The sequence below is a fragment of the Anabrus simplex genome, chromosome 7, assembly GCF_040414725.1.
Source record: "Anabrus simplex isolate iqAnaSimp1 chromosome 7, ASM4041472v1, whole genome shotgun sequence".
In the NCBI taxonomy this organism is placed as follows: domain Eukaryota; kingdom Metazoa; phylum Arthropoda; class Insecta; order Orthoptera; family Tettigoniidae; genus Anabrus; species Anabrus simplex.
Genome location: NC_090271.1, coordinates 32,279,224 through 32,303,184, shown reverse-complemented (window position 1 = coordinate 32,303,184; position 23,961 = coordinate 32,279,224). Strand labels below are relative to the sequence as shown.

Below are 23,961 nucleotides of genomic sequence, written 5' to 3'. Positions count from 1 at the left end.
TGAAATCTCTGAACTTATTCTGCATGCCATCTCGCTGTTTATGTCTGCTGAATATGGCAAATAAACAAACAAACAAGCTGACAAAAATAAGACTTTAGACCAAACACATCTGTAAGTTAACTGAACTAAAACAACCATTTAAGGAGAAGTGACAAAGACAGAGCTTCGGAAGCATCGGAGACAGAAAAAGAAGAGAGGTCACTATCTCACAGCTGATAGCGGGTTCAAGAGTGCCAGCGTGGGTCAGGTCTGAGGCTGGCCAGTCGAAAATAGATCGTCACTGCGTTCATACGGTTGGCCAGCGCTACAATGAGGCAGTCACTTCCTTTGGTAAGTAGATATATTTTTAAATATTCGTATTGGACTGTTATAGACTAAATGTTAAGAAACCAATTAGTGTTCAGATCTTGTTCATCTGATTTCTCCAAGCATTCCTTATACCCATCGGTCAGTGCCTTCTTTCCCTCTTCTGTTTGAGTCTCTTCCGTCTTCAGGGCCCCAGTTCCACTTCAAAATTATGACAATATTTCATCATCCGTTTGTATTATTTCCTGTCTCTGATTTTTTTTTTCCCTAGGAAGGTCTGTCTTCTTAGAATCATCTCAACTTTGTCGCCTTTGGTCTTGTAAAATTTCAGGTCCTCTCAGGAAGGCGGTCAATGCTAATACGTAAAATGCGCTCGTAGAACAACGATCTTTTGTTTTTATTTGGCAATCTTATTGGTTCTCGCTGTATCATTCCTCATTAGATCCGAATCGTACTTGCCCCTCAACTCATAAGCTGCCGAAAATCCCATGTAATATCTCTACTAACTGGTGGACCTGCCCTCTGTCCACCAACTGTCAACTTCTCCGACGCATTCGAATCTTTGACTTGAAGAACGTCCCGGCGCCAAGGAGGTGAATTTTTCAGGATATACATACAATTATTTTGCGAGTTTGCTTTACGTCGCACCGACACAGATAGGCCTTATGGCGACGATGGGACAGGAAGGGGCTAGGAGTGGGAAGGAATCGGCCGTGGCCTTAATTAAGGTACAGCCCCCGTATTTGCCTGGTGTGAAAATGGGAAACGACGGAAAACCATCTTCAGGGCTGCCGACAGTGGAGTTCGAATCCACTATCTCCGGATTGCAGCTATCAAGCTCGGTACACAGAAGTTTATTCTGTACAAGTTGCTTTACGTCGCACCGGCAAGATAGGTCTTTGGCGACGATGGGACAGGAAGGGGTTAGGAGTGGGAAGGAAGCAACCGTGGCTTTAATTAAGGTACAGCTCCAGCATTTTCCTGGGTGAAAATGGGAAACCACGGAAAACCATCCCCACGGCTGCCGACAGTGGAGTTCGAACTCACTATCTCTCGAATGCTGGATACTGGCCGCACTTAAGCGACTGCAGCTATCGAGCTCGGTAAGTTGATAATTAAGAAAGTAATTGATATACCAAATGAACAAAACGAACCCCATGATGCTATAGCCGTAATAAGCGTTATCATGCAAAGCGACCGCTGCTCAGGCCGAAGGCCTGCAGATTACGAGGTGGCGTGAGGTCAGCACAACGAATCCTCTCGTCCGTTGTTCTTAGTTTTGTAGACCGGGGCATTATCTCACTTCAACTGTAATCATGTAGGCTCTCTGGACCTCGAACCAGCACTCAGATCCAGGTAAAAATCCCTGACCTGGTCAGGAATCGAACGCCGGGCCTCCGGGTGAGAGGCAGATAGGCTACCCCTAGATGGCGCATCAAGTTGTTGGTGTAGGGTACTAATTTTTATTGTGGAAGAAGTACTGTATATGATCTGACAGTACGTACGTCTGAAGTATGTAGTTATATGACTGAACTACTGTATGTGTAAAATTGTTTGACGGTGTTGGGACGTTCTTGAAATAGATGGGTGGAAAAGCTGAATAATTGCTTCTTTGTATAGACGTTGCGGGAGAAATATATTAAATGCATTTTCTTGTAAGTGTCAATGTACATTTAGCTTGCATATATTTTTTCAAAGGTAACAGAGAATGATTTAAATGAAGGGTACAGATCTCTGCACATGGTTATGAGGGTATTTAGGGGTTGTAGTAAGGATGTAAAGGAAAGGGCATATAAGTCTCTGTCAAGACCCCAACTAGAATATGGTTCCAGTGTATGGGTCCCTCACCAGGATTACTTGATTCAAGAAATGGAAACAACCTAAAAGAAAGCAGCTCGATTTGTTCCAGGTGATTTCCGACAAAAGAGTAGCATTACAAAAATGTTGCAAAGTTTGGGCCGGGAAGACTTAGGAGAAAAGAGACGAGCTGCTCGATTGTGGTGTGTTCCGAGCTGTCAGTGGAGATATGGCGTGGATGAATATTTGAGTGGTGTCTTTAAAAGTAGGAACGATGACAATATGAAGATAAAGTTGGAATGCAAGAGGAAAAGTTGGGGCAAATATTCGTTGATAGGAAGGGGAATTAGGGATTGGAATAACTTACCAAGGGAGATGTTCAATAAATTTCCAATTTCTTTGCAATCATTTAAGAAAAGGCTTGGAAAACAACAGATAGGGAATCTGCCACCTGGGCGACTGCCCTAAATGCAGATCAGTAGTGATTGATTGATTGATTGATTGATTGATTGATTGATTGATTGATTGATTGATTGATTGATTGATTGATTGATTGATAGATGATATGAGCTTTTAACTTTCTTAATGTCAATTTTTATCAGTACCCCACTGCTCCCAGTTTCTCATTTATTCTAAAGTGTCGGCTGCTACATATTTACATTTAAAAACCCATGACACTACAGCCTTGATGGAGCTTGGCCTAACAAGTGACCGCTGCTCAGCGCGAATGCCTGCAGATTATGAGGTGACGCATGGTCAGCGCAACGAATCATTTTGGCTGTCATTCTTGTTTTTCTAGGCCCGGTTTGCCGTCTCACAGCTCCTCAGTTGTAATCGCGTAGGCTGAGTGGACTTCGAACCAACCCTCAGGGCCAGGTAAAAATCCCTGATCTAGCCGTAAATCGAATCCGGGGCCTTTGGGCGAGAGGCAGGCACGCTAAACCTAGACCGCGGGACCGGGTAGATATTTACATAGCTTAACTGAATGGTTCGTGATGTGGGTTATTGCAGTCACGTCCTAGTTCGTGAACCATTGGCAACGGTTGAGTGGCTTGGTAAGTGGGCCTGCGAGTCGGGATACCAGTTGCTGTAGAGTGGGGGTGGGCATCTCGGACATTAGCCCTCCTTGTGTTCAAACGGCTAGGAGTATACAATCTACTGGTGGTCCCTAACCCGTTAGAGAAGAGATCCTCACTTGGACTATGTGTAAATAATTGTAGCACCCTGCTTCACAGAACTTTCACCGAGCATGCTCTAAATATTTTAAGCAAGCCTCGGATCTATGGGAGTAACGGAGTTCATTCACATTTGACAGGCGTGGGACTCCTTGGAAACAACTCGGCGAACTAAATGGAATTCGATAGGAAGCTATCCATATTAATGGGGCTTATGGAAGGAAGAAAATGGAACTGGCTGTCAGCAAAGAGGATGTGTCTGGGTGTGTTATATGTTAATAGTATTAGGAAAAGGGGAGATAACGAGGAAGAGATTATAAAGTGTACTTGACGGGTGTTAAAATAGGAAGGGCAGAGTGTGGGGTAGGGCTGTTCACTAAGAGCTGTGCTCTCCTAACCACACGGCCAACTCGCCCAGTCGTACCGAGTGTAACAGTCTGCCTAAATATTGACGGGAAGTAGCTGGGGAGTTAAGGTAACTTTCTTCTTTAGCATGTCATTCCTCTGTTTCATAAATTTTCCGATGCTACTGGTACGTAACACACTGGTTCATCATAGCTTTCGAGCTTTTCAGTCCCTACTCTGGGGCACTGATTGGAATGAGAAGTGTACATATTTAACGGAATAATGGCAGAGGAGTGTTAACGGCTGTCTGCGGCCAGCTCTAGAACTTTGGACTGTTAGATTGGCACCGTAGTACTATTCGTTAAAAGTGAGAAAATGTGCAGTTTTTCATTTGATAGAGTATTTTTATATGACAACATTGCTCTTAATAGCTACATTCCTACTGACGTTTCTGTAATGACCTATGTTGACTTTAGTTAGGAAAACTACAAAGTCATTCTTTCTGAGAATCCCGTAGCGAAGCACGGGTACATCAGCTAGCTGTTATCATATATGTATTTAATTACCTGCATTAATGGCACCTTTTCCCACGGGACAACCAATAAAGTTTAAAATGCCGATTTGGCAGGAAATTCAACCCAGGATCCCTCAAAGGCCAGCATGCTAGGCTGTTAGCTACAGAGCCGGATCCTAATTGGGTTATAGAAAGAATGAAAATGGTTTTATTAAAGATATCAGTATCTCAGGAATGGATGCAGTTGGAGACGTTGAATTTGGTGTATGAATTACTTTCCTTTTTTCTAGTGGCTTTACGTCGCACCAACATAGATAGGTCTTATGGCGACGATGGGATAGGAAAGGCCTAGGAGTTGGAATGTAGCCGCCGTGTCCTTAATTAAGGTACAGCCCCAGCATTTGCCGGGTGTGAAAATGGAAAAACACGGAAAACCATCTTCTGGGCTGCCGACAGTGGGATTTGAACCCACTATCTCCCGGATGTAAGCTCACAGCCGCGCGCCCCTAACCGCACAGCCAACTCGCCCGGTGTATGAATTACTAATTCAACTGTTAGCTTTTAACATGTAAAGTGAAGTTAAAATCAACATATTTCTTAAAAGAAACATTTAAAAAATGCCGCCTGAAACGATTGAGATCGGAACCCCACACTACGGCGAGAGAAGCAAGTTCAGTACTCCCATACGGTCTGGAGCTTCTCCCAGCCAAAACCGCTGTACCAACAAACATGAAATAGAGACAGTGTAAGCAAGAGATAAGAAAGAATTGTTATTTATTCGGAGCCTAAAGAGTTGAAAACAGGATTGATTCTTGTTTTTATCTCTATGTGTAAACATGAAATGAATGACGTCTTTTTGTACAAATATTCTTAGAGAAAACTGTCACGAGACTGTTTTATTTCGAATTGGAAGAAATCAAACATTCCGAAGAATTTTCACCCCCTGTGGGTGGGGTCGGTAAAATAACACCCACGGTATCCCCTGCCTGTCGTAAGAGGCGACTAAAAGGGGCCTCAGGGGTTCTGAACTTTGGAGCGTGGGTTGGCGACCACGGGGCCCTTAGCTGAGCCCTGGCATTGCTTCCACTTACTTGTGCCAGGCTCCTCACTTTCATCTATCCTATTCGACCTCTCTTGGTCAACTCTTGATCTTTTCCGACCCCGACGCTATTAGGTTTGCGAGGGCTAGGGAGTCTTTCATTTTCACGCCCTTCGTGGCCCTTATCTTCCTTTGGCCGATATCTTCATTTCTCGAAGTGTCGGACCCCTTCCATTTTTTCTCTCTGATTAGTGTTATATAGAGGATGGTTGCCTAGTTGTACTTCCTCTTAAAACAATAATCACCACCACCACCACCGAAGAATTTTCAGATAAAACAAGTGTCGGTAAACAAGAACAAATATCGTGAAAATGATCATACCAGAGGCAAAATTATGAGAAACATTTATCTTATTCGCCAACCTCCCACTCCCACCCCCTCCGTGGTGTAAGGGTATCATGCCTGCCTCTTTGTCGGAGGCCCCGGGTTTGATTCCCGACCAGGTCAGGAATTTTTACCTGGATCTGAGGGCTGATTCGAGGTCCACTCAGCCTGCGTGATCACAATTGAGGAGCTATCTTACTGTGAGATCGCGGACGAGAGGTTTCTTCGTGCCGACCACACGACACCTCGTACTCTGCACGCCTTCGGGCTGAACAGCGGTCGCTTGGTAGTTCAAGGCCATTCGGGCCTGTTGCACCTTGGGTTTTGGTTTTATTTAGCTAATCCGCCACGCATTGAAGGTGGGCCAATCCAATTTAGAGTTCGTGTCAGTTTCAACCAATTACTGTCACTGACATATTATAGGAATGAAATTATCGCACCTGATGGGCAATTGTATGGAAAATTATCTATGGTGATACACAACTCTCTCAGATTTGTAACCTAATGTATTGTATTTATAAGGCAGTAAATAAATCAAATAAGATGGCAGTTACAGAAAGGTTTTCAGAAGCGACGTTATCAATTAAGTACTTGTAAAATTAAATAATTAATAATAATACATAATTAATAATAAATAAGTAAATAATTCCTATGTTATTTTCATTTCATTAATATTGTTTGTTAAACTCGTAACATTTTCGACCAGATGAAACATAGTCGTTATATTATCCTCCACAACACCCTCTCAAACTAAACTTGGTTTATTGAATGTTTTTAAATACTCTACTTTTTTAAAAATATTCAGTTTTAATACTCCTTAGTGATATACTTTATCAGTGCCAAAGTGTCGCCACCCATTAAAAATTGAAGTTCGGTGCCTATGATTCCAATTACGTGCGATTTTTAAACTACATGTACCAACTCGTTCACGCGCGATAGTTACACGAACACCAAAACACATTATAATATTTATTAGGCCTATATTAGTTAAGAGTTTTACCGACAGGAGGTAGCTATTAGTTGCCCGCCTGGTGACCGTGATCGTTAAGGCGCTGAAGTCTAAACGGTCTGACACCGAGGTTAGCCGGTTCGAGTCCCACTGGTCGAAAAAAAAAAAATCACCCTCAGAATGTTGGCCGGCAGGGTAGGGGAGGTGGTGGTATACAATTTCTAATCACTAGATTGCGTGCCAAAAGCCTGGATTAAATTCCAAACCTCTCCGCAGTGCTCATATGGGGTGAGGGCATATGACGCTGTTGATGGTGATTCGTCCGTCGGATGGGGACGTTCAGCCTTGAGCAGACCCCTTGGTGATATTCGACAGGAGTAAGCTATGTGCCGGCACAGGGTTTCACCATCTCCCTACTATCATATATCACGTCATTAATTTCATCACATTTACTCCTCTGATGAGGTTGACGTCAGGAAGGGTATCCGGTCATGAAAACCCGCCACGACTGATTCATCTCACCTCATAGCCGGGAAACGGGATAAAGGTTGGACCAACAGGTAGCTATTAGTTAAGATTTTACTAATAATGTGCTTATATGCCCTACTGACTACTTTTACGGTTTTCTGAGGCGCCGTGGTGGCAGAATTTTGTCCCGCTGGAGTTCTTTTACATGCCAGTAAATCTATCTACACGGGTTGATGTATTTGAGCACCTTCAAATAACATCGGACTAAGCCAGGAACGAATCTGCCCAGTTGGCTCAGAAAGCCAGATCTTTAAGCGTCTGAGCTAATCACCCAAAATATGATTAATTCTGTGTGATCGACACATGTGTCTGTCTGGCTACTTGGCTGAATGGTTAGCGCACTGGCTTTAGTACCACAGGGCTCCGGGTTCGATTCCCTACCGGGTCGAGGATTTTTAACGGTATATGGTTAATTCCTCTGGCTCGGAGACCCGGTGTCAACAACACGCAATAGTGAATACATCTCTCCACATAGGGATGGCGTGAGGAAGAACATACGGCGGGAATAATAATAATAATATGGCCTCAGCTACCGTGAAGACATTTCAATCTGACGCCATCTGGCTGTCTGCTTGTCAATTTCGAAGTTCTGTTTTACTCTAGCCCTGCTAGATGGCAGACCGAGTAAACCGGTTCTATTTTTGGCCGTCTGTGGCTGAGTTTTAATTAATTTTGTCGGGTAAACAACAAATGTATCACCAGAGATCTTTTACATGCCGACATCGTACGGCATGGAGTGTCGAATGGACTTTTTCCGCCCTTCAAAAATCCGACTACCTCCACAGGGTTTTAACCCGCTATCTTGGGATCCGGAGGCCGACACTCTACCATTGAACCAGAGAGGCGGCAAAACTGGGCCAAGTGCCGACCCTAGTGGTGGTAGTGATTACTGTTTTAAGAGGAAGTACAACTGGGCAACCATCCTATATACTGTACAACACTAATCAGAGAGGAAAAAATGGAACGGACCAGACACTTTAAAAAATGAAGGTATCGGCCAAAGAAAGACAAGGGCAATGAAGGGCGTGAAAATGAAAGATTCCCTAGGCCTGGCGTGCTCTAATACCTTCTGGGTCGGAAAAGAACAAGAGTCGACGAAGGCGGGTCGAATAAGATAGACGAAAGTGAGGAGCTTGACTCAAGTAAGTGGAAGCAATGCCAAGACTCAGGTAAGGGCTCCGTGGTTGCCACCCCGCGCTCCAAGTTAAGAGCCCCTGGGACCCCGTTTTTTGCATGTGGGTGGGGGCAGTAGAATAACACCCACGGTATCCCCTGCCTGTCGTAAGAGGCGACTAAAGGAGGCCTCAGGGGCTCTGAACTTTGGAGCGTGGGTTGGCGACCACGGGGCCCTTAGCTGAGTCCTGGCATTGCTTCCACTTACTTGTGCCAGGCTCCTCACTTTCATCTATCCTGTCCGACCTCCCTTGGTCAACTCTTGTTTTTTCCGACCCCGAAGCTATTAGGTTTGCGAGGGCTAGGGAGTCTTTCATTTTCACACCCTTCGTGGCCCTTGTCTTCCTTTGGCAGATATCTTCATTTTTCGAAGTGTCGGACCCCTTCCATTTTTCCCCTCTGATTAGTGTTATATAGAGGATGGTTGCTCCTCTTAAAACAATAATCACCACCACCACCACCACCACCACCCCACCCACAGAGGTTATCCGACCCCAGTAAACTGGGATAAAAGCCAAGAAGGAGAAGAAATCGACTAATGTGTTTAAGAACTCTCTTTGCCCTCTGAGATATGTGATCTGATAAGCTATGTTTGTCCCGATACGACACTGACACAGACTTGTTGACTTGTCGCAAGAGATAAACGATATGGTACTGTACATCGTGAGCCTTGCCCTATATCGAACCTACGACACGCGTGGCACTAGGTGACACGCGAACACGACTTGTGTGGCACGTCAGACATCCCACATGTTTTATTGTTTCTATCATGCAATCTAGCAACGTAGCATATTTTAACATTACGCTTTAATAAAGAAGTATGTCTCAATTAATTCTATGGGCATATTTTTATACAAATTTTATCAGAAAAGCAAAAATATGCCTTATTCTTAAAATATGATGATGATGATGATGATGATTAAGGGGCGGATTATAATAACCTAAAATTCTTCGAAATATGTAAGCAAATATGACCCAAAAATCTTTAATATATGACAGAAAGAGGAAAAAAAATATGACCTCAAATTATAATTGATTAATTTCGGCCTCTCAATGAACATTTGCCAGTTTTGTTTGTTACATTCAGTTTCTGTTAATCACACAGTTCTTCTTTATCTTCAGATATGACATTACACATATCCTGAAAAATCAAGAAATAATTAGCAACGGATGATGATCTGATAAAGTATTTATCTAGTTCTGAATCGGCAAATTTCTATAAAAATGATGATGAAAATATTCTATTCATTTCCGGCATTGAAACTGCACTGGATGATCATGTGCATTTTCAAATTGTCGAACTCGAACCCTCAGATAGAATGTTTCTGTACCTGAAGGAACTCCGCTCGACGTCACGCAATGTTATAGGGGCAAATTTGAACAAGGCTACGTCCTCCGGAGAAAAATGCTGCTGAAAATTCCCAAATGTTGTATGGTGTTCACAAAGAATGTCAGTTATCTTACAAAGAGTGACAAGAGCACTCTTTGCAGTTTTTCGGATTTTTTTTTTTTTTTCAGCCAAGCTTTTCTCATTGGCTTGGGTTGGGTTGGGACTTCTGCCCTCCACCTGCTGCTGGTTCTTCTTCGACAGTGATTTCATTTCACTATTTCGCTAATTACACACCACTCGAACAAAACAGAAAATTTGTTAACAGCCCTTGATTCCACGATACAAATAGCTACATTGTGTAGAATTGCAGCACTGTCGCAGTTGTTTTTACCTATCAAAACACTTCATTCCGCGAACAAATACGCATTTTACTCGAATGGCCGTCAAAATTAATGATAATAATTGTACCGAGGGTACAGTTTGCCCGGCTGTTTAAACTGCGTGCCTTCTTTATGGCCATCTATGCCAACAGACTTGAACTTGTAAACTACTAAAGAATTTCGTCTTCTACAGTTAGATGGCTCTACCATCGATTTGTTTGCTCCCTCTACCGGACTTTAAACAAACTTGTTTATAGAGTAATATTTATTTTAGGAGATGGTAAACCTTTTTCTGAGGATTCTTTTTAATGTACCGAAGTTGTCAACACTTCAGCTGGTTCCTCCACGACTGCAACTACCTATTAGAGGCTTGTAAATATGTTCTCTAGCCATTTTTTTTATTTTTTGTTATTTGTTTTACGGCGCACCGACACAGATAGGTCTTATGGCGACGATGGGAGAGGAAAGGCCTAGGAATGGGAAGGAAGCGGCTGTGGCCTTAATTAAGGTACATCCCAAGCATTTTCCTGGTGTGAAAATGGGAAACCACGGAAAACCATCTTCAGAGCTGCCGACAGTGGGGTTCGAACCCACTATCTCCCGAATACTGGATTCTGGCCGCACTTAAACGACTGCAGCTATCGAGCTCGGTCTAGCCAATTAAAACCGGGGGTGTGTGTACAGTAATCCAACCTATCAGTTAAGTGTTCTGGAAGCTTCCTCTTACGGAACTGTAAAAGCAGGGCACTTTAGGGCTGCCTGGTCCGAATTGCTCCAGTGGTTGAGAGTGCAACTTGACGGAAGTCCAGGAAGCAGGGGCGATGCCTGCTTGAAAAAGATCCAGGGACACAAGGTAATGGCAGAATTTTACTAAACATGTGATGGCGCCTGCGGATAGTTTGAGGGGAAGGTTTAAGCCGTTTTCCGTTTAATATAATTTGGTAATCTGGTGGTTTAAATGTAGGATTATCGGTTAAGTCTGAGAACTCTATTTCTATTCCCTACTGGGAAATATGTAATATAAGAGAACAAAGAGTGATGACCCTCTGTCGTTTCCCGTTCAACCTTGCATTGGGTAACTAAATTTTTCAACCTCAAAATTTTGTAAATCATCTCTCGGTTTTAAATGTTTCTCCTTTAGTCACCCCCATGTAGTTCAGGATTAGCCTCTGTATTGTTGGGCCATAAACTCACTTAGGTTTATAGTAATTACTAAAAGTAATGCAGGTGTTTCTCCTTCTTGCCTTTGTTTGTGGCCGCTTATTTGTAACCTTTTCTTTTTGCTATTTAGGCTTTGTAGAATGGGCACTTATGCCCCGGTTTATGCGGTATTATCCTTCATGTAACTGTTTCTTGGTTTTGGTTCCCTTTGCGAACAGTGATTCATCTTATTGTGGAGTAATTGATAAGCCCACCATGGGGCACCTGTGTACGAACACTTTAAAGTTGGGTCACCCGATGGGTTGCCCAATGTAATTTAAGTGTATCAAAGGAAACGGATCGCTTCCGCGAGGCTAGCTTATGGTATTTTGGAGCTCAGATTCCTGTGTAATGTAGGTCTACTCTTGTAAACCATTGTACCTGTCCTTCTCTATGTAAATTAACAACCTTGTAATTATCGCAAGTTTTGTACCTGATGTTCGGACTTCTAAGTCCCCGATATTGGTAAAGATGACGAGCTCATTATTACCCTGTTTTATTTTCTATTATTCATTCAGACATTCTATATCTCAATTTTTTAAAAGGAAAGAAAGAAAAGTTCAAATTTTTTTATGTTAAATACTGCTTCCTATTCCTATTTGAGCCACGGAAACTCTGTGGTAATAATAATAATAATAATAATAATAATAATAATAATAATAATAATAATAATAATAATGGACCGCGGCTTTGTTTGCGTGGAAATTCATTTTATGACCATTTATAGAGATTATGAACTCAGAAATATGTATCAGAATTCTGGTTTAGCTTGATTAGTTCATAGAAGAGACTTGGTTGTGTACAAACCATCAACGATAGCAAATCGCTTAATGTGGGCCTAGGACACGACGATCGGGAAGAAAATTTTGTACTGACGCCTCCAAGTGGTGGTGGTGATTACTGTTCTGAGAGGAAGTACAATTAGGCAACTATCCTCTATTAACACTAGTCAGAGAGAAAAAATGGAAGGGATCCGACACTTCGAAGAATGAAGTTATGTTTCACGAACTATTGTCGCGGTTTTCGACGTCGCCGAGGTCCCGCACTTCTCGAGAATTGTGACGGCCTAATTTTCATTATATTGGTATGCGTGGTCATACACCAGTTCTGCCTTGGTGCTTGTCGATTTGGTCTGATTGGATACACTTCTACTACACAGTCTTGGCGTTTGCTGAAACGATACTTGGTGTTTGTGATTATCAGTTTGAAATAAGGAGGCAAACAAATAATATAATAAAATATCGCGTCACATATGGGTGTAAAAAACTCTAGGAAAGAAGTAGTTTGAAACCACACCTTAGGCTCATACCTTTGAACCTACCTGATTATCGTCCATTATGAAGGAAATTCACTAATTCCTTTTATTCTTGTCTCCAGGTCTTGTTCTACTTGTTGCTTAATGTACCAAATTCGCTGTACAGCTACCCACTTGAAACTTCAGAAGAGATAACATCACAAAGGTACGTCATAAAATGGTATATTGATTGAATAATTAAGGCCACGCTCGCTTACTTCCCACTCCTAACCCTTATCTATCGCATCTTCACCATAACAACTATCTGTGCCAGTGCGACGTAAAGCAACTTGTTAAAAACTCGGAGTTTTGATTTCTTCTCCTTGGATTGTGATTCATTTTTCAAATTCCTCTTTGATTCCTTTACCGCTGAAACTGAAAATGAGAGGTGGTTATTGTTTTAAGAGGAAGTACGACTAGGCAGTAATCAGAGAGAAGAAATAAAGAGATCCGACACTTCGAAAAATGAAAGTATCGGCCAAAGAAAGACAAGGGCCACAAAGGGCGTGAAAGTGAAAGTCTCTCTAGGCCTCGAGTGTTCTAATACCGTGGAGGTCAGAAAAGAAGAAGAGTTGGTCAATGGACGTCGGATAGGATAGATGAAAGCAAGGAGCCGGACAATAGTAAGTAGAAGCAATGCCAGGACTCAGCTGAGGGCCCCATGTTCGCCAACCCACGCTCCCAATTTAATACCACTATTATTCTACTACCCCCACACACAGGGGGAGAAAATGAGAGGGAACAAACAGCAGCCTTTCCTCATTCCTTTCTGGACTGTTGCTCCTTTTTCATATCCCTTCATTCTTATCATTGCAGAGTGATTTTTAAACATGTAGATAATCCTTATTTCTCGGTATCTGATCCCAAACACCTTCAGAATGTAAATAGCTTGGTACAATCAACATTATCGAATGGCTTTTCTAGATCTATGAATGTCGTGTATGTACGTGGGTTTGTTCTTCTTAATTCGATCCTCTAAAGTCATACGTAAAGTCACGATTGCTTGACGTCTTCCTAAATTTCTCCAAAAGTCAAACTGATCTTCTCCCAACTCAGCTTCAACCTGTCTTTCCATTCTTCTGTAAGTAAAACGTGTTAAAATTTTGCATGCGTGAGATACTAAAGTAATGTTGCGGTAGTTTTGACACTTGCCAGCACCGGCTTCCTTGGGAGTGGGTATAACAACATTTTGCCTAAAATATGACGATAATTCTCCTGCATTGCATACTTTATATACATATCAAATGTACGTAGTTTAGCCCTTTAATTTGCAAAAAATAATGGAGCTGGTTCACCTGTTTATTAATGAAATATTAGATTGGTATTCTGTATTTATCGCTGAAGTTTATACGTGCAGCAAAGTGTGCCGCTTGTTATATATCTGTTACCAGTATGTTCGTGAAATATGTTGCAGGAAGTTTGGAGAAAATGGCTCACACCACTTTCTGCTCCCCAAGAGCGAAGAGGATCAGGCGGAAGATGTTTGGGACCCAGACGCCAGCGTTGAAGACTATGAGGAGAGGTCAAGGTTAGTCTAAGAATATACAGGGCATGTCCGATAAGACAAAAATAAATATCCATCTTTACATTCCATACAGCAGTTCTGAGATAGCTCTGTTAGTCTGGGTCCACAGAGACAACATCACACCCTTTCGCAAAATATTTAAATAAATGTAAAGACCTCGAATGTTTAGGTCAAGGACACTGTGTGCCGTGACGAAAAAGATCGATTTTTTTTAAAATTTGGTCCTATAAAATCGCCATTGCTTTCTAAATAAAAATATACGGTATATGGTTTATCGAGAGTCCGATATATATGAGTGCCTTTAACTCACCATTTAACAATAGCTCCCTATGTGGGCCAGTAGTAGAATGTCGGAGTCGGGTCCTCAACATCACGGGTTCAACCCCGGCAGAGGTAGTCAGAATTTTGAGGAACGTACAAAAAAATCCATTTGGTGCTCCATGTCCTCGGTAACAGGCATGTAAAAGGTCTCTGATGACACATGTGGTGTTTACGTGATGTATATAACTAAGTCATGAATATCACAAGAGTGGTTATTGTTTTGAGAGGAAGTGCAGCTGGGCAACCATCCTCTATATAACACTAATCAGAGAGAAAAGATGGAAGGGATCCGACACTTCAAAAAATGAAGGTATCGGCCAAATAAAGACAAGGGCCATCAAGGGCGTGAAAATCTATCTAATACCGTCGGGGTCGGAAAAGAACAGGTGTTGACCAAGGGAGGTCGGGTAGAATAGATGAAAGTGAGGAGCCTGGGACAAGTAATTATAAACAATGCCAGAACTCAGCTAAGGGACCCCGTGATCGCAACCCACGCTCCCAAGTTCAGAGCTCCTGGAGTCCCATTAGGTCGCTTCCTACGACAGACTGGGGTTACCGTGTCCGTTATTCTAAGCCCCACTCAGAGTGGGTAAATATCACAAGAGATAACCTTGGTTGAGTGAAACGGAGCGCCGAAATTGGCATGGAGGCGGCCAAAATGGCGTTAAATAAAAATGCGTTTCTACGTAACTGTAATTTCTCTCTGGACTACGTGATAGTGCGGTTAGCTCTACGCACGGCCGCCTCCGTCGTCTTGAATTAACCACGTACAGGAGTCATTTTTGGTGTAGGCTGAGTGAACCTCAAGACCATATGCCTCTCCAAAAGTGGAAATCTCATTTCTTTCTGAAGGGGTATCGAACCCACATCCATTCCGGTAAATGCTAGAAAGCCACTCATTGAATGGTTCTGCCTCTCATGATTGCCTAGTCCGGATAATCGAGTTTCTACTGTTGCTTTCTAGCCAGTCCGACTCTTTTCTCTCCTTAGGTCCCCAATAAGCGAATTTCCCTTGCTCCGACGTTCAAACCACTTGCAAAAAGTGGAGAATAACGTGAGAAAATACATTTCAGAAATACTAATAATAATACAGTCGAACCTCGATATCTCGAAACTTCATCACTCGAATTTTCAGTGTCCCGAAGTAACTTAAATTTCCTCGCCGTTTGTCATATTCTTCACGAATTTCTCGATTTCTCGAAGCAAACATTTCCTTCCTTGAAGCAAAAAAATACTTTGTAACTCGAATTTTGTGCAATACGGCATTTGTGGTTTGTGAAGAACAGTTAACAAGTAAAGAAAGGTGTACAGTGATGCTGGGAGCTAACATGACGGGAACCAAAAACCTAAAACTTCTAATGTTTGGAAATTCGGCGAAGCCTCGCTGTTTCTCGGGTGTGAATTAATTACCGGTCACATGCGAAAGAAAAGAGTAGCGTTACAAAAATGTTGCGAAGTTTGCACTGGGAAGAATTGAGAGAAAGAAGAAGAGCTGCTCGACTAAGTGGTATGTTCCGAGCTGTCAGTGGAAAGATGGCGTGGAATGACATTAGTAGACGAATAAGTTTGAGTGGCGTTTATAAAAGTAGGAAAGATCACAATATGAAGATAAAGTTGGAATTCAAGAGGACAAACTGGGGCAAATATTCATTTATAGGAAGGGGAGTTAGGGATTGGAATAACTTACCAATGGAGATGTTCAATAAATTTCCAATTTCTTTGAAATCATTTAGGAAAAGGCTAGGAAAACAACAGATAGGGAATCTGCCACCTGGGCGACTGCCCTAAATGCAGATCAGTATTGATTGACTGAATCGCACGAAGTCGCGAATGACAAGCTCCATTTACGAATCTCAGCTCTGTGATATTGACAAGAAGTTTCAAGGAGAAGGGAGGAAGGTTAACAGTAACAAACAGAAGAGACTAACGTTTTTTTCTAAGATGTTAATCGAAGTATGTTTCTTGTTTCTCTACTGTATGTACTGTATCCTGTCTTCTAAAAAAAAATTACTGTAATAAGGATCATAATGAAAGTGATGCCGTAAAATAGAGTTTGTTTGTATACTTTTATATACTGTTAAGATATTCAGTATAAGCCCGTAGAAACATATGATTCAAAGCGGCATTCTCTATATCTCGAAATTTCGATATTTGGAAATAAAATTTATCTCCCGAGGTGATTCGCGAGATATCGAGGGTCCACTGCACTTAAATTTTAAACATAAGAGAGTCAAGACTTGTCCTAGCATTCTATGAGAATAACGTATGGAAGTATAGACTTTATCTTATGCATTCCTGTCATTTTTATTTTCAGGAGAGATGTGTGCAACAATGAGGTGGTCAGTTTGCCACAAAATATATCAGCTTTGTTCAACCACAGCTATGAAGTGAGGTACGTACTACACTATTTCAGTCATTTCAAGTTATTATTTGATGGTGTTAGGCTGAAGATGATTTCCAGGAACTCTGCAAACACTTTGGAAAATTATGGACGTCAGAGATAAACTATCGTAAATGCAAAAACGACGGTTTTGAGGTTTTGACTTGTAATGGTCGTGTCTTCTTATGGGTACACTATTGTATGTGTCGCAGGAATGAAGATAAGTTATGTGATACTATCGTATGAGCAAGAGAAACTAGCGATAATCGATGGTAAGTGATCATACAACAGTTCAACCTTAAGCCGTTCGCCACACTTATTATTATTATTATTATTATTATCATTATTATTATTATTATTATTAATTTTACAATTTGTTTTACGTCGCACGGACACAGATAGGTCTTATGGTGACGATGGGATAGGAAAGGCCTAGGAGTGGGAAGGAAGCGGCCGTGGCCTTAATTAAGGTACAGACCCAGGTCTAGGTTCAAGATCCACTCAGCCTACGTGATTAGAATTGAGGAGCTATGTGGCGGCGAGATTGAAGCCCTGGTGTGAAGATGGGAAACCAACGAAAACCATTTTCAGGGCTGCCGACAGTGGGGTTCGAACCCACTGTCTCCCGGATACTAGCTCACAGCTGCGCGCCCCTAACCGCACGGCCAACTCGCCCGATACTCCTTAGTTTACCATGGTCAGAACCTGCCTTAAAAGTAGCAAAACCGGGCGAGTTGGCCGTGCGCGTAGAGGCGCGCGGCTGTGAGCTTGCATCCGGGAGATAGTAGGTTCGAATCCCACTATCGGCAGCCCTGAAAATGGTTTCCGTGGTTTCCCATTTTCACACCAGGCAAATGCTGGGGCTGTACCTTAATTAAGGCCACGGCCGCTTCCTTCCAACTCCTAGGCCTTTCCTATCCCATCGTCGCCATAAGACCTATCTGTGTCGGCGCGACGTAAAGCCCCTAGCAAAAAAAAAAAAAAAAAAAAAAGTAGCAAAATACACGCCTCAGTAGCTTCTTTCTGCTCTTCTGTAAAGTCAGTGAAATGTCACTTACGATAGTTCACCTCTGACCTACAGAATTTTTAAAATTATTTACTCACAGCATGAAACCATTAGCCGTCTCCGTGGCCTTTCACCCGGAGGCCCCGGGTTCGAATCCCAACCAGTTCAGGGATTTTACCTAGACCTGAGGGCTGGTTGAAGGTCCACTCAGCCTACGTGATTAGAATTGAGGAGCTATGTGGCGGAGAGATTGAAGCCCTGGTCTAGAAAGCCAAGAATAACGGCCGAGAGGATCCGTCGTGCTGACCACACAACACCTCGTAATCTGCAAGCCTTCGGACTGAGCCGCGGTCGCTTTGTAGGCCAAGGTCCTTCAAGAGCTGTAGTGTCACGTGGGTTAGTTTTGGTTTTATGAACCCAATGCATGGCTGTAATTGTAGAAACATGATTTACTTGCCTTTCACATAAAATCTGACTTCTGGAGCACTTCAGTAATAATATATTTACAATTTGCTTTACGTCGCATCCCAACACAGATAGGTTTTAATGGCGCCATGAAATGAAATAGCGTATGGCTTTTAGTGCCGGGATGAGTCCGAGGACTTCGGCTCACCAGGTGCACGTCTTTTGATGTGATTCCTGTAGGCGACCTGCGCGTCGGGATGAGGATGAAATGATGATGAAGACGACACATACACCCAGTTTCCGCCTTCCAGGGGAATTAACCAATAATGGTTAACATCCCGACCCTGCCGGGAATCGAACCCGGGACCTGGGTGATCAGAGGCAAGCATGTTAACCATTTAGCCATGGAGTCGGACTTATTGGCGGTGATGGGATTGGAAAGGGCTAGAACTGGGAAAAAAGTGGCCGTGGCCCAAATTAAAGTTCAATCCCAGCATTTGCCTGGTGTGAACTTGGGAAAACACAGAAATCGTCTCAGGGCTGCCGATAGTGAGGCTCGAACCATGCAAGCAACCTGTAAAAAAAAAAAAAAAACCAAAGAGAGAATAGGCAGAAGAAGGAAGAGGAAAACGATGATGAAAGGAACAAGGAGGGTGGGAGAATAAAAATCCTAACACAGTTAATTGAGGCGAAAGGGTATACAGAAGACATGACATGAGAGAAATATCCAGCAATGTCGAACATCAGAATGGAGGAATATTCCAACAACAGCGCAAAATTATATGCATAGTACAGTGAATGATTTCGTCAAGGAAACCAACACTGCGCTGGCTCGAACGATGCGAACTGGCTGACTACTTTCACGCGACAAGTTTTCCTGTGTAACACCTATAGGTTTAACTTGCTGCAAGTACTCTATCAATTTGTTAGAGGTAACAGAATGTATCAATTTTTTTTTTTTTTTTTTTTGCTAGTAGCTTTACAACGTACCGACACAGATAGGTCTTATGGCGATGTTGGGATAGGAAAGGCCTAGGAGTAGGAAGGAAGGGACCGTGGCCTTAATTAAGGTACAGCCACAGCATTTGCCTGGTGTGAAAACGGGAAACCACGGAAAATCATCTTCAGGGCTGCCGACAGTCACTATCTCCCAGATGCAAGCTCAGAGCCCTTACCGCACGACAAACTCGTCCGGTGTATTAATCTTGATAGGATGAATAAATTCTTAATCAATCGAACCAGTACTCAACTATTAAATGTTAATATTATTGGCTTTAAGTCCCATTAACTACTTTTACGGTTTTCGGAGACGCCGAGGTGCCGGAATTTAGTCCGGCAGGCGTTCTTTGACGTGCCAGAAAATATACCTACACGAGGCTGACGTATTTGAGCAGCTTCAAATACCACCGGACTGAGCGAGGATCGAACATACCAAGCTGAACCACTCAGCCCGGCCTCATATATTTAAAGAAACGTCCTCTAGAACGGATAATAAATGATAACCCGGGATGTACACCAATATTTCCAAACCATAAGCTGAGAGATTGTTAAACCGATAAGACTGAGTGACTCACTGTCAACTTTGTGTTTTCTTATTTCAGATGTTCGCCGAAGATCAGATTCGAAGTGGATGGTCATGTTGTGGACGTGAACAGGGACATGCAGCTGGTGCTGAGGTTCATCTGTCTACTCGCTAGAACTTACAACACAGCGTCTCAGGGTATCACTGGATACAGGTACTAGTAGCCTTATTGTAAATAGCTAAGTATGATACGTCTGAGTGGAAGAGCCTACAACAGAGGTGCTCAGCTGGCCGCGCGTTTGGGTAGCCCAGTGCGGCCGGGCCGGCGTGACGTAAATGCGGGCAGCTTACGTAGCAAGCATACGTCACAGTGAAGCGAGAGAGCGAACACACTTTACAGGGAAGTGAAGCAGTCACATTCGATTGTGATTGCGAAGCTCTCCACCACTACTCAGGGAAAGCTGATTGAGGTACAGTAAAAAAAAAAAAAAAAAAAAAAAAAAGATATAGACGCTATAATCGCAAGAAAACCAAACTTTTCAAGATATTCCGGTTTGATTTATACTGAGCTCGATATAAAAAGTCAATTTTATTTTCTTATATTTACACATTAAAAGCCAACGGCCGTAGCCGTGTTGAAACACCGGATCCCGTGAGATCTCCGAAGTGAAGCAACATTGGGCGTGGTCAGGAGTTGGATGGGTTGCCACGCGCTGTTGGTGGGGGGTAAGGGAATGGAGGAGCGGAAAGGAACTGGCCACCCTAGCGCACGTAAACTCCGGCTCAGGAACACCTCTGCGGAGGTTCGGACCTGCCTTCGGCAGAATAACCCTTACCTTACCTACACATTAAAACCTGGCATGTTATAATTTTTGTGTTAAAAATGTACCGTACAAAGATACAGGATGTATGCCTACAAGCTACGATTTACAAGATACTTTGGATTGGACTGACAATACTTCCATTCAAAAAAGTAAAATTCCTGTTACTTATTCAGCAAAACGTAGTATATTTACATAATTCAACAAGTTTACAGTGATGTAATGTTATGTGACTTCCTCTGTTCACTGAATTTCTGAAAATAGTATTTAAAACTTATCAGGCGTCCGATGATAATGACGAGGAGTTTCATCACGAGTGAGGACATAGATATTTACTATCCGCGATGAAAGTACAACAATGTAAATGCATCTACCAAAGAGATATGCCTTTAAAGGATGTTAGGCCTATTCCCGGTAAACATGATTGGATATTTGGTGAGTTTAGCAGATAATTTAAACTCAAGAAACCACAAGCATCTACCTGAACTCCGTAGAAATGTTTCTAAAGCACCTTCTTAAAATATACATGCATTACCATTATAGACCGTTATGCCTTTCAGCATTCAGTCTGCAAGCATCTGTGATTTTACTAAACGTCGCCACAATCCTCTATTTGCAACTAGTGCTGTGGCCTCATTTAACTCTATATCTCTCATCTTTAATTCGTTTGAAACTGAATCTAATCATCGTCGTCTTGGACTCCCTCTACTACTCTTACCCTACACAACAGAGTCCATTAGTCTCCTAGGTAACCTATCCTCCTCCATTCGCCTCACATGACCCTACCACCGAAGCCGGTTTATGCGCACAGCTTCATCCATCGAGTTCATTCCTAACTTAGCTGTTAGCTTGCATCCGGGAGATAGTAGGTTCGAATCCCGCTATCGGCAGCCCTGAAGATGGTTTTCCGTGGTTTCCCATTTTCACACCAGGCAAATGCTGGGGCTGTACCTTAATTAAGGCCACGGCCGCTTCCTTCCAACTCCTAGGCCTTTCCTATCCCATCGTCGCCATAAGACCTATCTGTGTCGGTGCGACGTAAAGCCCCTAGCAAAAAAAAAAAAATCCTAACTTAGCCTTTATCTCCTCATTCCGAATATCCTTCTGCCATTCTTCCCACTTGTGTGTACTACCAATCATTCTCGCTACTTTCATGTCTGTTACTTATGAATAAGATATCCTGAGTCCACCCAGCTTTCGCTCTCGTAAAGGAAAATTTGGTTTGCAAACAGACCGATGTAAGGATAGTTTCGTCCGGGAGCTGACTTCCTTCTTATAGAACACTGTTGATTCAATCTTACTTACTATATTACCATCCTGGGAGAACACACAATCTAAATACTTAAAATTATCTACCTGTTCCAGCTTTGTATCACCAATCTGACATTCAATTCTGTTGAATTTCTTACCTACTGACATCAATTTAGTCTTCGAAAGGCTAATTTTTATACCATACTCATTGCGCCTATTTTCAAGTTCCAAGATATTAGACTGCAGGCTTTCGGCACAATCTGCCATTAAGACCAAGTCGTCAGCATAGGTCTGACTGTTTGCTACATTTCCACTTAAATGAATCCCTCCTTGCCACTTTATACCTTTCAGCAGATGATGCATGTAAACAACAAACAGCAAAGGTGAAAGATTACAGCCTTGTCTAACCCCTGTAAGTACCCTGAACGAAGAACTCATTCTACCATCAATTCTCACTGCAGCCCCGTTGTCATAAATACCTTTGATTGATTTTAAAGCTAGCTGATGTGCCCGTGCTTCGCTACGGAATTCTACATTGTATACAGAATTCCTGGTTAGGTAGTGTACACGTTGTGAGCAAGTTTGTATTAAATTGCATAGCTCTTAACGTTATCCTAGAAACGTGACGGGGAAATCACCAAACGTCTTTTCTCATATGAAGACTGGGTTAGGGAATGTTCATTATATTGGCAGGCCCGCTTGCCTACCATCAATCACAATGTAACCTGCCTGGTTACATCCTCGGAAAGACTGTCTTAGTGGTTTCCCAACTGAAATGAACATAGGTCATTACAATGACGTCAGTAGAAATGGCGTGATTAAAAACAATGCTTTCATATGAAATACTCGTTCAAATGAAAAACCACAGATTTTCTCTCTTTTAACGAACAGTACTACGCTGCCGAACTAACAGTCCAAAGTTCCAGAGCTGAAATGACCAAGCCGCAAACAGCTGTGATCCATGAACACTTTTTTCGGCAGGGCGGGGGTCTAATAGTGGAGAGTACGAGGGCAAAAACCATGCCCTTTTACTAATCTGTTTTCTAGGAGTACCCGATGAGCCAGAAAGTCTCAATTCACTACACTGGCGGCGGAAAAATCTGACTTGGAGGCAAATGTTTCCTTCAAGCCAGAGAAGAAATCTCCTCTTCACTGCTAATTTGGAATAAAATGAATGTAGAAATTAATGAAAGTGAACTGGGCGGAGCTTTTCTTAAGATACGGCTCTTTTCAGGGTTGAATTTTGAGTTACTTAGTGAATTGTGGTACTATAATTTGGAATAGGCCTAAATTTGTAATTCTAGACCAGATCATAAGTGAGCCTCTGCCTTACGTGTGCACACTGCTCATTCAAAACAGCGCGTCAGAGTAGGGGTCGAATAGCAGGAATACTATGATGAGCCAATGTGTTATGTACCAGCAGTATCAGAAAATGTATGAAACAGAGGAATGGCATGCTAAAGAAGATTTTCTAGCTCCCCAGCTCTTTCCCGCCAATATTCAGCCAGGCTGTTATACTCGGTACACAACAGTAATCTCATCTATCGGATTTGAGTATCAGCATAGGAGACAAAGAACATCACTACAAACAATGGTTAATGTAATGTTATTGTCGATCAGTGTTATGTGCTTTCGATATTGTAGGCCTTCACATTTAGTTTTCTTCCAACTCTGAAATGCCACTCATCATAGTCGGTACGGTAAAACTGAATAAAACATAAATGATCAGAAAATGTATTCTCTATAAATTTTGTTATGTAGTACTTTTCGATAGGACCAATAACACAGTTATTTAAAAATTAAATAGTAGGCGCCTTCCACTAAACCACAATTTCATCCAGGGTGAATAACATTGTTTATAACTGACTGTAGTTTTATATTCCCTGACTCTATATACCGATTTCCATTCAATTCTGTTAACCTATTTTCTCGTGGCTCGGCGAAATTCGTGAATATCTCTGTTATCATAGCCGGTACGGTAAAAATGTATAAGACATAAACGACCGGGAAAGTAATTCTATATAACTTTACTTATACAGCATTTATCGATAGGTCTACTAATAATATAAATATTTGAGAATTAAATTTCAGGCCTTCCCCTAAACTACCATTTTACTGAGCGTGAATAAAAAAAATTATAGCCTAGATTGTAGTGGCTCATCCCCCGACTTTACATACCGAATTTCATTACATTCTCTTCAGCCGTTTTCTCGTGATGCGTGGACAGACAGACAGACAGACAGACAGACAGACAGACAGACAGACAGACAGACAGACTGACAGACAGACAGACAGAAATTACTGAAAAGTAAAAAG

The 23,961-nt window shown here is 42.3% G+C and overlaps 1 protein-coding gene across 2 annotated transcripts in view; it reads left to right on the top strand.

Moving 5' to 3' along the window:
* The first annotated feature begins 244 nt into the window (after positions 1-244).
* Positions 245-23,961, top strand: part of LOC136876877 (uncharacterized) — a 186,576-nt gene continuing 162,859 nt past the window's right edge. For both annotated transcript variants that reach the window (XM_067150634.2, XM_067150633.2), the window contains exons 1-5: positions 245-330; positions 12,498-12,580; positions 13,829-13,942; positions 16,575-16,652; positions 19,653-19,787. In XM_067150634.2, coding sequence (XP_067006735.2) covers positions 310-330; positions 12,498-12,580; positions 13,829-13,942; positions 16,575-16,652; positions 19,653-19,787 — 431 coding nt within the window. In that variant the 5' untranslated portion in view covers positions 245-309. The remainder of the gene's footprint in view (positions 331-12,497; positions 12,581-13,828; positions 13,943-16,574; positions 16,653-19,652; positions 19,788-23,961) is intronic.